Raw genomic sequence first — 15,786 nt, forward strand, 5'->3', positions numbered from 1 at the left:
GATGTTTTTTACCGCAGGCCAAGAGCACATAAAGAAAATGTAACAAACAACTGTCATAACCGAGAGTTGAATTTCTCTTCTCTTTAGGTGGCATGCAATCACCAGACTGTAACTAAAGCACAGAGGCCAGTATTAGAGCCTTTCAGTGTTACAGCGATTAGAAACTGCAATGCAAAAGCCAGGCACTGTTGCACTCATAGTACGTCACTGCATGTCACATCTAATGTGGTGCCGCAGGCAATTTGTTTTTGTTTTTTCACTCCTCGCTTACAAGTGTAAATCTTGTATTCAAGTTTATAAAAAAGAAGGTTGTAGTTAAAGTCACTGTGACCTCAACACACTCCAGAAACAAAAAGCCATTATCTCCAGGATCCTGGCGTTAATTTTCCTATCTGCTCTGTCAAGTCAGAAATGTCGGCTCATCTGGTCTCCTGTTCTCATCGTGAAGATCTCTCTCGCTTTGCACTTTGCCAATTTCCCATGATTGAATGTAATTGGGACCAGATAACCCCCTCCCCCTCTCTCCTCAGCAGTCTTTGATCACTTCTGACCTGGCTCCAGCTCAACTCTGACACACTGGCAACCATTTCTTGGGTGGTTTGTGATTGCTCACAGACAGACAGTGAGATATATTGAGTATTGATGTGTGAGCCACAAAACGCAGCTCACTGCAGTGAATATTACATCTGAGTTCTCAGGGACTGTTAGAATTCGGGCAAGAACAGAAACACCTATATGTGCACTGGGATAGTGTGAGGGTATTTTATTTATTTACTTACTGTTTTTTGTGAGGTTGTTTATGTGTGTGTTCGTGCATTTTGGGAGTTATTGTCTCGAGAGAAGAGAACAAGATGTGCAAAAAGATTCCCGAATTTGATTCAGGAGATTTGTAAATCCTCTGCAAATTACTGTTGCCTATTTCTCTTCTCCCCGCCGTTCTCCTCTTTGAAACTCGTCTTCTGAGGCAATCGCTCCCAGATGGAGAATATTAGATGTAATCACTTCCATTTGCTGGCTCTTTTACTCTCACTGCGAGGTGACACGCTGTCTCCGTCTGACATCTCCTCGCAATGGACAGTTACCGAGAATTCATCAATCACTTGAGACGAGGAACTTTGACAGCCCGAATCTGGTAGAAATCTTGTTATTTGATAACTCAGAGGAATCTACAAATCTGCTTGTGTGACTGATAGGTGTATATATTCTGCGCTGTGTGCGAGTGGCCCCGTCAGTGCCATTCTCTGTGGTGTTTCAAAAGTGTCAGGTGCACTCAATATAAATTTCATAAGCGCATATAGAGCACAGGGCACATACATACTGATGGAGGTTGCCGTTTGATTCTAATACTGTGTCGAGGGTATTGGCTCAGCTTTAAAGTTAGCCATGAGCCTTACAGCTATTCTGCCATCAGAAATTTTAACCTGCCATATGGAAGAGATGAAAATCAGAGATGAGCGAGCCCGACATGTGGAATTAATGGTGCCCACGTTTCTACCTTCAGACTTTATACATCTTTTACTCCATCTTAATACAAGTGAAAGCCTCTTCTTATGTCCTCATTTTGAATTTGTTCCTCTTAATCTTTCTGTACTTCCTCTATCTTGCCCAACCACTGCTGTCTACGCTGACCTCCTACCATCGCTCACTCTCTTTCGCTCTCGCCTCTATTCTTCTTTCCCTCGGACAGACAATAAAGCAAGCTTTTCCATGGCTGACCTGCAATTCACCCCTCCCTGTGCACCATCCCATACCAGAGACAGCGAGGGTGAGTTACAGCTCAGGCTCCAGTGTGGTGTTGTGCCGTCGCAGATTCTGGACCAGAATTTGGGTCCCACAGGACCAGTCTGCTGTGTACCGTTCAGCACTGATGGGGTCACGTAGACTCCTGACATGCACGCACTACTGTTCTTTGGGGAGGGGGAGTGAGATTTAAAATGCAGGAAAGAGCCAGCTCTGGCAAAGACCTGCAGTTCCACTTAGGTCAAGGTGACTCCTCTCACATGCACTCCTTCTTGAGACAAAACCAGAGCAAATTTTGACCTTCATCTTATCCCACGTATGCGCTTCTCTGGGCTTATCTCACGACCCTCCTTTGACACAGACACATCGTCGACCTTTGCATCTGTCAAATTATTCTTCATGCGAATCAGATGTTGCAGAGACGGGAAAGAGAGTTCTCCTTTGCTGCTTGGCCGTCACTAGAGGAGGAGCACCTGTTTCCAAATAAATCTAAGATTAAAAAAAATGATACACCGCAGCTCGATTGTGTGTCTGGAAATGTGGGAATCTGATTCCTTGTGCGCACACAGATATTCCCTCCCACGTGAAGTCTTCATTTATATCTCCTCAGGTTGCAAGTTTTTGCTTATCTTAAGTGAATTTAAGAATTTCTACATTTGAAATACCGGCTGAGAGTCACATGTTTTGCCAGCAGCTTTCATCCCAGTGAGGCTCAGAGCATTTTGACCTCAGGGTCCCAGGGTTGAGGTAGAGGCGCAGTCAGCCCTCACTGGTGGAACCATGAACCGTGTCAGGTCATGTCAGCTCTCTGCTCAGCTCCCCTTACTTGAATGTAAATAAAGCCAGTCTAGCTTGGTTCCACATCAACAATACTACTGACTCTCTTTTGTTCGGGCTAACGGATGACATTCTGAAGGGAGGCTCTGTTATTTAAACCTCTTTTTTTTGCCACTTTTGAAAGCTGGAGCCTCACATTAAATGGACAGACGCTTGAATGTTGATCCTCTCACCTATTTCTCTGCTGGACAGTAAATAAACAAATTCATCGAAGATGCAAGACGTATTGTGACCTAAAAGGACTAATCAGATGTTTTCTTGGCACAAGCGAAATCCAAATCGAGCATTGCTCCATCGCCAAGAATAACCCATTTTAACTCAGGACCTCATCCCAAAGTAAAGAACAAGGAGAGCAGAGACCAGGTCCCAAGAGGTCATAAATTGTTGAGACAGACCCAGTTTAGGCAGGGAATTGAGCGCAAGCAGAAGCTCCCTTAAAGAGTCTAGTGGTCTCTGTTTCTCCCAGAGTTTAACCCTATCACCTCTTCTTACTGGCTGCTCCTTTATTCAGTAGGCTGATTTATTGAAGTTCACAAGGGAGAAAAACAAGCGTAGCATAACCATCAGCCCTGCCTGTGATAAATGACCCACACCGCTATCTTTATCTCAAGTGGGACCTACAGTTCCAGTGGGTGAGAAGGAGTCTGTTGGCATGTAGCAGGATTATATTTTTATCTTATTTTATTGTTTTACATAAGAGAGACACTTTTATGTTGGTTTTATGCTTATCCTTGTACAAAAGAATTAACAATACATGGATATAAATATTTCAAAGCAGCTCTTTTTGCTGTACTTCCACTACTACTTTGTAGTTTTCTCTATTGTCTTCCACTGTGTCGCCCAGTGTCCCCCTTATCCCTTGTCGTGCCCCTGGCTGTCCCAGTGCAACATAGCCCCTCTTCTCCCCAAATGAAATTCTTTGGAAAGTCATTTTATATCACCCTTTGACTGTGCATTGAACTGTAAAACCACCCCATTGGAAACAAAATAAAAGGATAGGAGAGGGAGAGAAGGGGGTGGGAGTGGTGGTGGGGGTGGGGGCGCAAGGAGGAGAATTATAATTCTTTGCAGGCCTTTGGTATTAACCCAAACACCAGAGCTGTCAGCAGTTCAGAGAGGGAGGTGCGAGGGGCAAACATTCAGTGTTAATTGGCACTTTGTAAGCTCTGAGTCTTCCTTTTGTGAGGGGAGTGGAAGAGAGAGTGAGCGTGCAAGAGGGAGGAGGAGGGTTGGAGGGGGGAGTGGTCAGCAGAGGGGGGGGGGGGGAGTGAGCTTGTTCTTGTAGGTTTGTTGGGCCTTGTTGAGGGTGTTTACGGTTCACTTCTTATCCTTTGTTAATTGGGCATTCTCTCCCCCAATGAAAAAAAAGAAAAAAGAATTCATGTAACCCCTAGCCTGCCACCCATGCTCCCTGTGACTCACCCCACCACAAAGATCAGCAAGAGAGGGATAAATGACAGGAACATAACGAAGGGATTGTCCCGGGCATGTCGTTTAAGTTTTACATGCTCTCAGTTTGACCAAAATCGCTCTGACATTGTCCTGTTTGTGGCAACTCCTACCAAACAATTGGGAAAAAATAACATTGAAATTATGTTATTTCTTAAATTTGCTCTGGGAAAATTTGGGTTTGTTTATTCTTATTTTCTCTTATCTCGTTTCTTCTTCTTCATCTTTTTTTTTTCGCCTCCACAGATGCCAAAGAAGCAAACGTGAAATCCTCGACTTTATTTTTAAGAGTTAAAATCGTATTTTTCTCCTTGGGAGCAAGAAGACTTTCTTCCGCAAACTTCCATCTGATGCCCTGGATGTTAATGATGATAGAGGACAGCAGGGATAGAACAATGTTAGACCATTTGGTACAGGATGTGAAAACACCCTGTCTGTCCTCTTTGTGGATCCGCTTCTTCCGGCAATGTGTTTGGAGTGTTCTGAAATAATTAGACAGGAACAGACTGGCACACACACACAAACACACACACACACACACACACAAATAGAGAAGGAACGATAGGAAGGCACCTGTGTTTGAAAAAGTTCGGGGCAGAAGAGGGGGGTGTTGTTGGAATGAGGCTGTTGCACTCGGCTTCACAGCACCTCTGGCCTCTATCTGTCTCTCTCCCACCGACTGATGTAAATAATAATAGAACCAGTACTGAAAAGACACAGGTGTCAACCATTGTGCTGCTCTGAATGGACCTGTGGGAAAGAGGTCAGGGGTCACAGGGCCACCTCAGCCACCTCGCACACACCCACAGTTTATATTCACACTGGCGCTCCCTTTCATAGGTTCTCATCTCGTTGCCCTGTCCTCCCCCGTCTCACTTGCACACGTTCTCCTTTTGTTATCATAGCTGAATGTTTTGTGAAAACTTTTCAGAGGTCACGAACGAGCTCGGTGTTCAGGAAGATTAACGTTCTTTTAAACCAAATCATCTCACACAGCTAAAAAAAAAAAAAAGAATGCATGGAATATATAAAATCTAACACTTACATGAAAGAAAAAATGAGAATATTTATGGTGTTTGTTTTGCAGTACCATGCTGGTACCTGCAATTCACGCAAGCAGCTCAGAATTCACATAAATTTCAGACTTGACCTTACACTCACACTCTACAGCTTTAAAGCTGTTTATATTTCTGAGATAACTTATAGAAGAAAAAGGAACACTTTCAGTTTCACACTGGCATTGTAATGAAAATGAACCATTGCTTTAATAACCCATTGCTTTTCTGGATCTCAGATTTTGAAGCATGTTATTTGCATTGTCTAATAATTTGTTTGTTGTTGCTGTTGTTGTCATTAACAAGCCCCATCTTAGTAATGGACAAATCAAATACTAGACTCTCAGAAGGACCTCACAGTAGACCATATTTATTAGAAATTTCAACATCCAATGACGGGATTTAGACGAGAGGAAGCCAAGCAGGCAGCTACTAGCTACTACTGCTGCTGCATTCCTGTCATAGTACATAGTATACATAGTATAGATCTGTGTGTTACCTTTGACCCTGCATAGATATTAACAGTACCTTATCATGAGACACCTATTTCCCATTCTCAGCATTTGGTCAATTATTTTCACTGCAGCAGTGACCGTGATTAATGTCAAGCACGAAGGCAACATACACAAGCCAGCACACATGCACAGCATGCCAAGGCCCCATTTTCTGTTGAGTTCGACGAAATGATGGATGGAGCGGGACAGAATTTGTGGAGTAGTACCTTTGTGCTCAAAGAAGCAGGACAAGAAAGAGTTATAAACTGGGACTGGTGCATCAGATTATTTTCATGGATAGGTGACTATTTATGGTGTGAAACATGACATGTCTGCTGCATCAGCAAACTTTGTGTGCAAATGTAAAACTGAGGACACACTATATGATATGTGCAAAAAGGTAATAGACTTATTTTCCATTTAATTGATTTTACTACTGTAGCACACCTAAGGTCTGTCTGTAGATACAGAGATTAAATCATGCTGAATCACCGAGAAAAAGCTGGATTCAAACTGCACTACAGGCCTCAGTAAGTAGCAGTCTGATTGGCTGATCAGTCGACTACCTTCCAACTTTTATGTGCAGTCAGTAAAGCAGAGAGGATCTACTTTATTCCCGGCCTTGGCTGTTTGCGGTCACAATGAAAATGTTTGATCTTTATTTACAGCTTTGACTAGGAAAAAAAACCCTTGATGATAGAAGAAATATATCTGTAGCATTTGCAGAGGTGGATAATAATGGAAAGAAACGTAAATAAAATAGTGGATGTTTTAAAGATTTAGTATTTACTTTATCTTCTGTGTGTATTCTGCTGTCACTGTTGTGGGAGGATGCTCCTCAGCATGTCAGAGCCATGCACAGCGCAGATAGAGATGCTGGAGAAGGGTGAGAGGATTTATTACCCGGCATTAGGAGCACTAATCTGTTGCAGGTGTTTCAGGCTGTTCTCCCAGGCCATGCCTACTCCCCTCTCCAGGAGGCCCCACCATTGTGCGTGCATGTGTGACAGAAGAGAAGACAGAAGGAGGGAAAGGAACGGAAAGATTTTTCTCTTTCCGTGCTGTCTACAGGGAGATTATACCATTTCCAAAATCCTCTCCAATCACCAGCAGTGTCGAGATAAAGACAAAGAGAACATGTATTCTTCTTGTCATCAGTCATATCAGTCACAGAAAACTGCAGAGTGCAAGTGAACTGTGAAAACTCCTTTATTATATATCAAGGACGTCGTATTCTTCTTAGAGAATTTCGTGTAAATATATTCAAAAGGAACAGTTTGTTTCTCAACTTTTCAAACTACTTTTAGTGAGTCTTTTTTGTGACAAGGACAGCTCACTCCTGGTATACAGTAGAAAACTGCTTTGACAGCAGGGGACAACTTCTAGGTTGTGTTACAATAGAGAAAGACCACCAGGATGGATTGAACCAACAGCTTCACAGGAAGCCTGTGGTGCCTTTGGGGATGATGAACAAAGGCACAAAGGAAGCCACTGAGAAAGTCCCGCTCTATAGGAAGTCTGCACCTACTGTGGCCAGCTTTGGGAAGATGAAACTAAATGAAATGGAAAAGAAAGGAGAAGGAGGACAATCCAGGGTTTGGAACACAGAGGGTCACTATTGATATGTTGATGGGAGCTTAAAAATCTCAAAATTCAAATTCAACACAAGTCTATTAAAGATAAAATCTTTGACATTGATTTGTTTCATTGCCATCAAATAATTGTTGCTCTGATTTTTAGGCTTTTTTTTTCTTAACTGTGAATGTGCTTGAAGCTAAGACACTTCAACGGTTTGGCACTACTGCCCTCATGTGGACATTCAAAGTACTGATCAGGTTTGTGTAAACCTTTTTGTTACCTTTAAGATGAAGTAGAACAAATATTGCACTTCTTTAATGCAAAATGGTGTTATCTTTGCGTTTATGTGTGTGTGTGTGTGTGGGGGGGGGGGGGGTATTTTGGGCTTAGATCCATTCCTTCACTTCACATATCCACTCAGCTATATTACTGTAGGGTTTTAGGATTCAGCAGGGAAAACAAAGACTTAAGATTATTTATATTGTTTGTTGTCACTTGCTTTTGTCCTTTTGTCCTATCAAATAAAAAATGTAGAGTTATTTAAAAAAACAAACAACATCGAATTAATAAGAAGTGCTTCCGCTCCCTTAAGGCCAAAACAGAGAGAATGAGGAGGAGCTTCTTCCCCCAGGCTATTTTGGCCCTGAATCAGGTGTAGGGCTGGACTCTCACACACACATCGCATCACCACACGCACTCTGGTTTTTCTTTTTGCACACTTCTTATAATTTATCATTTCTTTTTTAAAATAATTTCCCACATGAACTGCTATTTGCACATTTTTACTGTAAATTTCTAAGTTAAAATCTGTAAATTTTTGTAGTAATCTGTAAATCTGTAATTCTTACTGTCATTTAATGGTCGAGCATTGCACAGCAATAAGCATTTCACCTCATGTCATACTGTGTATGGTTTGTGTGTGTGACAAATAAAAGTTGAATTTGAATTTAAAGTATGAGAGGAAAGAATATGTTTATTGCTTTTCATCTTTTATTAGTGAATAGCAGAAATGTGAAACTCTAATATACCATTCATGGCTGAAAATCATGAAAGGAAAGTGTGTGAGAGAGACAGAGATAGTCTTATTTGTAGTAAATCAGGTGCCTTCTTTCTGAATTTTCACTTAGTGGTGCAGTAACGGTTGGACAGCGGTGGCTGTGCTATGCAGATAGGAGCTAATCTCTTTGAGGGAGACGAAAATGAAACAATTTCAAGCCGTAAGCTTTTTTCCCCGTAGACATTTCATAACTGGACAGCTCTCAAAAGCAAGGTGAGAAAAGTGGAAACTGGAAAAGTCAAAGATTATGCCATAAAACTGGGTGTATTAAAATATGAAGGCTAAGATTCAGAGGAATGAAAGTGACATACACCGGCTACAGACGAGCTGTCCATGGTATAATCCTGTCCAGTGTGTACATCAACATTTAAAAAAATCAATGGCAAAGCTGTAAGCCAACATCCAAGCCAAATTTCTGTGTTTTTAATTAAAGAGGTGTAGAACTGTGCTTTAGATAAATGTTCTTCATGGGTTGTAGTTGTAGGAACGCTGGACCACATAGTCTGTAAAAGAAGGAATCCAATCTTTGGTGAGAGTCCAAATGTATGTGAACCAGGGGTAGAAAAGCTCTGGCTGTCTCGTAGCTCCCGTGATGATGATGTTCAGGGCGGCCTCTGTGGCGGGGTAGGCTGGCATGTTAACCTTTCCCCTAGGACACAAAAAATTCTTGCAATTAACTCATGTAAACAGCACAAATGATTTGACTGCAAATCTTTTTATGCATACTAACTTGACTTTGCTCATAGCTGTTTCGGTATCAATGAGCCCCAGTGTGCAGACAGAGATGGACACATTGCTCTTCTTCATAGCCAACTCATGACGAAGAGACCCAAAGAACCCATTCAAGGCACTTTTTGTTGAGACGTATGGAGCTGTTAAGGGACTGGGCATTTTACCTGTGAAGCATCAACAGCTGTTAGGAATTTTCTGGAGTTTTCAAACTTAACATGTCTCGACTTTCCTCTGCTAATCGATTCTTGGAGCTGCTTTTGGTTGCTCCATTATGTGGTTCGATAACCAAGGAGTCACCACAGCGGGTCGCTCCGCATGCTTGACTAGGCAGCTTTTTCTTTCTTTACACTGGATCCCCTCAGGGAATGTGTCAGGAAAACTGGATGGTCCACTACAGGACATTAGGCAAAAACACATATGATGGGTAAGGTGATAAATATCACTAATGTGGCTAAATTAATTAAAACTTGAAATTTTGATTTTCTCCGAATTATTGCATGGTCTTTACTTTACGATGTAAAGTGGCTTAAGGTGACTGTTTTTGTGCTTTGGTTGAACTATAAAAACAAACCTACCTGCAAGTGAGGAAACAATCACCAGCGATCCTTTATTTTTCTCAAGGGAGGGCAAAGCTTTCCAGGCCATCTGAATATAGCTGAAGAAATTGATCTTTGTACACAAACAAACATTCATGACTGAGGGCATTCCTTTCATTTTATGTTTCTGATAGAGCATCAAAACGCTCCGTTACCTTCATCAGCCACTTGGCATGTTCTACGTCTCCATCCCACATGGCGACACGGGTCGAGCCGATGTGATTGAGAACCAGGTAATCCAAACCTCCCAGCTTCTTCAAGGCAAAATCTACCACTCGATCAAGGTCAGACTCATTGGACATGTCTGCTGCTATATAAAAAGCCTCCTGGGCTCCCAAACTCAGACACTTTTCTACTACCTGTTAGTCACAATCAATAAGAATGGCATGAGTCATATAGCTAAAACTGCTACTCCAAAGAACTAAAGAATATCCTCATGTACCTCATACTGCCTTCTGAGCTGCTTGATTTCTAAAATATCATCCCTGACATGACTTACATAAACACTAGAACTAAATGACAGCATCTTAGTAGATTTTGAGTAGTTTGTATTGACTGACCTTCTGCAGTGTGTCCTTGCTTCTTGCTGTAATAACAATCTTGGCTCCAAAGCGGGCATAATGATATGCCATTTGTTCGCCGATGCCTTTACTGGACCCAGTCACCAATACCTTGGCACCTCTGAGAGATTCTGTGGCAAAGGTTAAATATACTATACTAATGGCATGTCATTATACTAATACACAAACATGGTAAAGGTGTAAGTGAAGCATTTAATAGGAATAATGCAGATGTGTTCAACGACCTGGAAACAATCCTTGCTGTTAATTGTCACTTTATAAATAAAATATAATACAAGCCAAAACTGTGTCCTCATATGCTCTTGGTGTTATGGTCTGTTTTGACTTTTTGCAACCATCCAAATAAAAAGATTGCACTTTGTTATTTTTGCCCGCCCAAGTATTGCATTTGGAACCCCTACACCACACAACCTGAAACTTTCAGGTTGAAGGACATTTGGAAAAGTTTCGGCCTTGACAGTAATGTATGAGGTGGTTAAAAAGTCATATACTGTGCTTAATCAATAATCTGCCTTTTCAGGGACTTCTCTTTGTCCAAGAAACACTGTTTTGTTTTTGAAGTGATTCTGAGATCTTATCTTATCTTTTAATGTCATTGACATCCAGTTTTTTAAGTGTTCACCCCTCATGCTTGATAATAGTTAAAGTCTTGTTTCCACACATTAACAAAAAGGAGAAATATACAGAACTGAAGTTTGGGAATATCAGATATCAGTATATCTGCAAATGTCTACTGTTAGGATGCCTGGGTCGTTGACCCAGGGTGTTTGAGTTTATGTTATTATTTATACTTTCTAGTTTTTGGTTTCTTTGAGTTCCGTCTTATGGCTTATGTCTCCCCTATCACCTGCATCCCCTTGTCTAGTTCGCGTCTGTGTATCCTAAGTTCCTATATCCCCGTGTTCAGTCAGTGTTTGTGTCTGCCCTGTTCCCACGTCTCTGTTCCCTTTGTAGTGCCTGCATATGAGTCTGTGTCTTTGTTCAGTCTGTGTTATGTGTTTCCTGTTTTACTTTGAAAGTCCATGTCTGATGTTAATGTGTCTGGTTTTGCTTCCTCTTGTCTCGTTAGGCCTGATTTGCCCCAGCTGTTTCCCTCCTGTTACCCATTCCCTGATTGCTCCCTCTGTGTATTTAAGCCCAGTGTTTCTCTGTGTCTGTGTCGTGATCTACTGTTTTCCTAGCTGTGTGTTCTGTCATTTCTCTAGTTTAAGTTTGTTTTGAGTTTTTTCAGTTATGTTATATTTTGAGTATTAAATTAAAGCCTTTTTTGAGTTCACGTCTGTCTCCGGAGTCTGCACCTTGGGTCCTATTCCTGCCTGCACACAGCCTTAACCTAACATCTACAGATGGAAACAAATTAAATGCTATTGTCAATTTGTGAAACATGCTTATTTAAAATGCCAGAGTGATATACAAGGTGTGGTAGGTTGTAAACCGGCTGGATGCAAAGCGTTGTAATTGTTGAATGGAGCACATGTCATGTGCAAGGGCATAACCAACAGTTCATTGACACAAATCAGATTAATTCAAATTCATTGCCTGTAAAAATCGAGGTGCAAATCTCATAAACACATTCTATTCATATAGAAAACATATCAAATGTTTAAAGTGAGAGAACATACTATTTAAATAACATTGATCTTGCAGGGCGAGTGAGGAATTATTATTATTATTATTTTGATATATATTGGGTGGCTGTAGCTCAGGTGGTAGAGCAGGTCATCTACTGATCGGAAGGTTGGTGGTTCGATTCCCGGCTTCCCCTAGTCTGCATGCCAAATATCCTTGGGCAAGATACTAACCCGAAATTGCTCTCCGATGCATTCATCGGAGTATGAATGTGTGTGAATGTCAGTTGTGCTTGTGCGAATGGGTGTGAATGCACAAGTTGTGTAAAGCGCTTTGAGTGCTCAGAAGAGTGGAAAAGCGCTATATAAGAACTAGTCCATTTACCATATATAAATATAACCGTTACAATCAAACAGAATCAGAATGCAATGCTGCAGAGACACCTGATCTCTTGCATGTAGAAACTTTTCCATACTCCTGGAATCTTTTGATGACGTTATATAATGTCAGTGATAGGATATTTCAAGTTTTTGCTATTTTACGTTTTCCTCCAGCTTTTTCTTTTTGTACCACTTACTCTTCTAGTCTTTCGTTGCCCCTGCCCCAACATTTTTGAGACATGTGGCTTCCATCAAGTTCAAGATGAGCTAATATTATTCTTAAAATGGTGAATTTTCCCGGCTTTTGTAAGTTCTCCATGTTCTATTGTGAATAAAATACGGGTTTTGAGAGTTGCAAATCATTCCACTCAGATTTCATTTGCACTTTAAAGTCGTTAAATTGCTTACTGTTTTCATAAAATATCCTAAAAACAATAAACCTTTACTATCCTTGTTAAAGAGATATGTTTGGTCCATGCAAATCAGAAAATTATGTTATATGAGTTTATTTATTATGTGTAATGACTTTACATGTTTCATTCGGATGAGCTTAAGTTTCACAGTCCTGACTGTATGGCAAACATTTGATACGGAAAATGCAAACGATAATATCTGGGAGTAAGTGACGAGGAGAATACAGGAATATATAATTCACAAATTCATTCACTTGGCTTGCTTTTGCTGTGTGTTTGGATCATTACTCATCTGTAATGGGAACTTCTGTGCCATCAGTTTTGCAGCATTTAACTGAATCTGACAAGTGGTAGCAGAATTCCTCCTGCTATTTCTATCAGCAGTCTTAGATTCATGTTATTTCCTGTGAACCATTTGAATGCAAGTTCAACAGTTGAACGTCACTTCAGACCTGTTATCTGCTTAATTGATGCACACGTCAACGTACAGATGTTTATTAGAGATTACTTTTAAGCCTCAATCAAAATCAAAAGCAAGGTCATGAGTTAAAAGATAACTACTTCAGTTTTGGAAGGCACTGCACGTTTTTATTGTCCGCACAACTGTTTCAATCAGTCAAACATTAACTACAGAGTGCAGTGATCTTTTACCTCGTATGAATCTTTTAACTTTAACGTCTAACCTAAGTAAATGTCATATGCAGACTCCTTTAAAATGCTTTCATACACTGTTTTCACGCCATTCATTCCATAAACAACACCCCAGCCTGTTGCAACCTGTAGCTCTAATAGCACCGTCTTTTATCAGCAGAACTGCTCTTTAGGTCATTGAACCAAAGTTTACAGATAAATATAGATTAATACTTGCACTCAGTAACAATAAACATAATCGTACTTTACCTGCATCAAAATTGCTGGTCCATCTGATGGCCAGGAAAGCAACAAATATACAACTTAAAATAATCTTTATGAAAACTTCCATTTTTAACAGCTGGCTGCTAGTTGTTTTGAAGTGTTGGGCTTTAGACAGTTCACGTTTGAGGACACAAACTGCCTTTTATGCAACCGCATCCCATTCACACTCCTCCTGTCACTCTGTAAGGAGGCGTGTTTTCAAAAGTGGTGAACTTCAATAAGGCCCGCCCTCAAATGCAAAGAGAAAGTGCTTTTTTATCAACACATTTCCTTACAGTAGCTTTAACTTTTTATTTAATAAACTGCACAGTGTTTGATTTAATTAGCAATAAATAAATCCAAAAAGATAAGACATCAAATGCCAGTTTTAGTCTGTCATGTTTAGCATCTACATGGATGTTAAAAAAAAATCACCCACAATAATTATTTATCTGAGCTGAGCACTAAATCAGACAAAAAGCCTGAGAAATCAGACAGAAACTCTGTGTACAGCCCAGTTGGATGATAGATGATAACAAATGAGACTGGTTTTTGAGTTTTCCAGTTGGGGTGGACAAGGCTAAGCATCTGGCTTTCAAATGAATTCAAACTCAGTCTTGGCCTTTGATTTTGGTTTAATAATCTAGTGTGGAAAATTGCTGCCACACTGCACCCTCGGCCTGAGCTTCGAGGATTCTGACAATTAGTGTTGATTCGTTTAAACTAACATAATCATCCTGCTGTAAACAGGTTTCTGTCAGGCAGAGTAAATCAATTTGTTGATCAATTATTAGTTAACATACTAACAGGGACTCAGAAGGAATGAGAACTAGCTTTACAGGTATACATAGTTACTCAACAGTCACCACAGATATGATGAGTCCCAGGGACGTCACTAGGTTTTAAGGACAGGGGGGGCTTAGCCCCCAAGAGATGCACACGATATGAACGAACGTAGTGAATGAGCACAAAATTTCACAAACAGAAAACAAGACTGAGAAATTGTTTTCCTACTTTTTTGGACAGATTAAACATCCTAGGCCACCAATAGATCTATTGTTTTATTTCAGTCTGTTTTATAATACAGTACAACAAGAAAACAGAAGAAATGTGTTTGCTGCATCAATAACAAGAAAAAAACTGAAAATAAAAAAATACATCATTTTTATGGCTGCAATCACCAGTTACTTGGTGGGTGGAAGCATCAAAGAATGACGTCTATTTAAGTGACGTCTATTTAAGTGCTATTTATGACACTATGTTTGCACTGAAGCACCGCAGCAATTTCCTAATGTTGTAAACCTGCTCAACATTTGGCAATAAACCCCTTTCTGATTCTGATTCTGATTCTGATTAAGAGTGGCAAATCGGTCAATCACTCTGTTGTGACTCAGATGCTTTTTCATGTCTTTTTCAATAGACATGACTGCAAGACCGTGAAGTCTTTTCTGACCCATTGTTTGACGCAGCCAGGAGTGCAGCCGACGCAGTGCAGCCGACGCAGTGCACTAAAGGACCTTTCGCACGAGCAGCTGCTGACAGGCACTGTTAGGGCAACTTGGATGGTTGCCTTCAGAGAGGGAAACATGTCTGAATCGAGGAGGTTGTACACAGACAACATATTTTTGGGTGGACATCCAGCCTCTGTTTTCCGGGTAAGAAAGTTTCTGGCCACCAGAACCTCCTCTTTTTTCAGGTCAAGTCTATAGTGCTTTGCAAGTTCATTCAAGTGTGGTTCACTCAAGAAGTTCTCAGATTTAGGACTGCATGCCTGGATGCCTTTTAGCAGCCCTGCGTCTACACTGCAAAATCTTTGATCAAGCTCGCCAACCATCCGATCCACACAAGGGAAAAGTAACTCTCTTTTCAATGTGTCTGAGTTGTTCAATTCAGTGCGTGAACCCACAGTTGCCTCCAGGACAAAATCCTCCATTTTCCTCTGCTTGTGCCTTGTCTTGGCACCTGGTTCAGGGATACTGTGGGTGTTACACAGGGCCTTGGTTTTCTCATACAGCTCTGTAGCAAATGCATCTGAGTGTTTGCCCTTAAGTGTCTCACACACAGCTTGTTTGCAGATAAAAGCTTCTGCCAGGTCTAAAGTCTCTTTCTGCAGGAATTTGTGGAGTCCTTCGGTTACAGACAGAAACATCAGTAGTGCATAGACTGCTGAGAACTTGTAGAGCTTTGCTCTGAGACCAACAGCTATGGGGGATCCAATTGCAAAAAACAATTGAATAAATAAAATAAATAAATAAATAAATAAACACCAAATTATTTAGGGGGGCTTAAGAATATTTTAGGGAGGCTTAAGCACCCCTAAAATAGGCCTAACGACGCCACTGATGAGTCCTCCATACTGTCACTAGATGGTGCTGAGGTCTCAATATTAAAGCAGCTCTAACCCTCATATT

General features: G+C 40.9%; 1 protein-coding gene across 2 annotated transcripts; it reads right to left on the reverse strand.

Annotated features, from left to right (window-relative positions):
• Positions 1 to 8,163: 8,163 nt before the first annotated feature.
• On the reverse strand, positions 8,164 to 13,551 carry LOC309701422 (hydroxysteroid 11-beta-dehydrogenase 1-like protein). 2 transcript variants are annotated; one of them, XM_082525578.1, is made up of 6 exons: positions 13,382 to 13,551; positions 10,099 to 10,229; positions 9,694 to 9,792; positions 9,518 to 9,611; positions 8,941 to 9,106; positions 8,164 to 8,859 (listed from the first exon to the last, which is right to left on the reverse strand). In XM_082525578.1, the coding sequence occupies exons 1-6, from the start codon at positions 13,461 to 13,463 to the stop codon at positions 8,676 to 8,678; spliced, it is 756 nt and encodes a 251-aa protein (XP_082381704.1). In that variant the 5' UTR covers positions 13,464 to 13,551; the 3' UTR covers positions 8,164 to 8,675. The 2 variants fall into 2 exon arrangements, with proteins under 2 accessions (XP_082381704.1, XP_082381703.1); XM_082525577.1 differs by having other exon boundaries at positions 9,694 to 9,897.
• Positions 13,552 to 15,786: the final 2,235 nt, after the last annotated feature.

Source organism: Aulonocara stuartgranti (genome assembly GCF_965226115.1).
Source record: "Aulonocara stuartgranti genome assembly, chromosome: 23".
NCBI lineage: Eukaryota > Metazoa > Chordata > Actinopteri > Cichliformes > Cichlidae > Aulonocara > Aulonocara stuartgranti.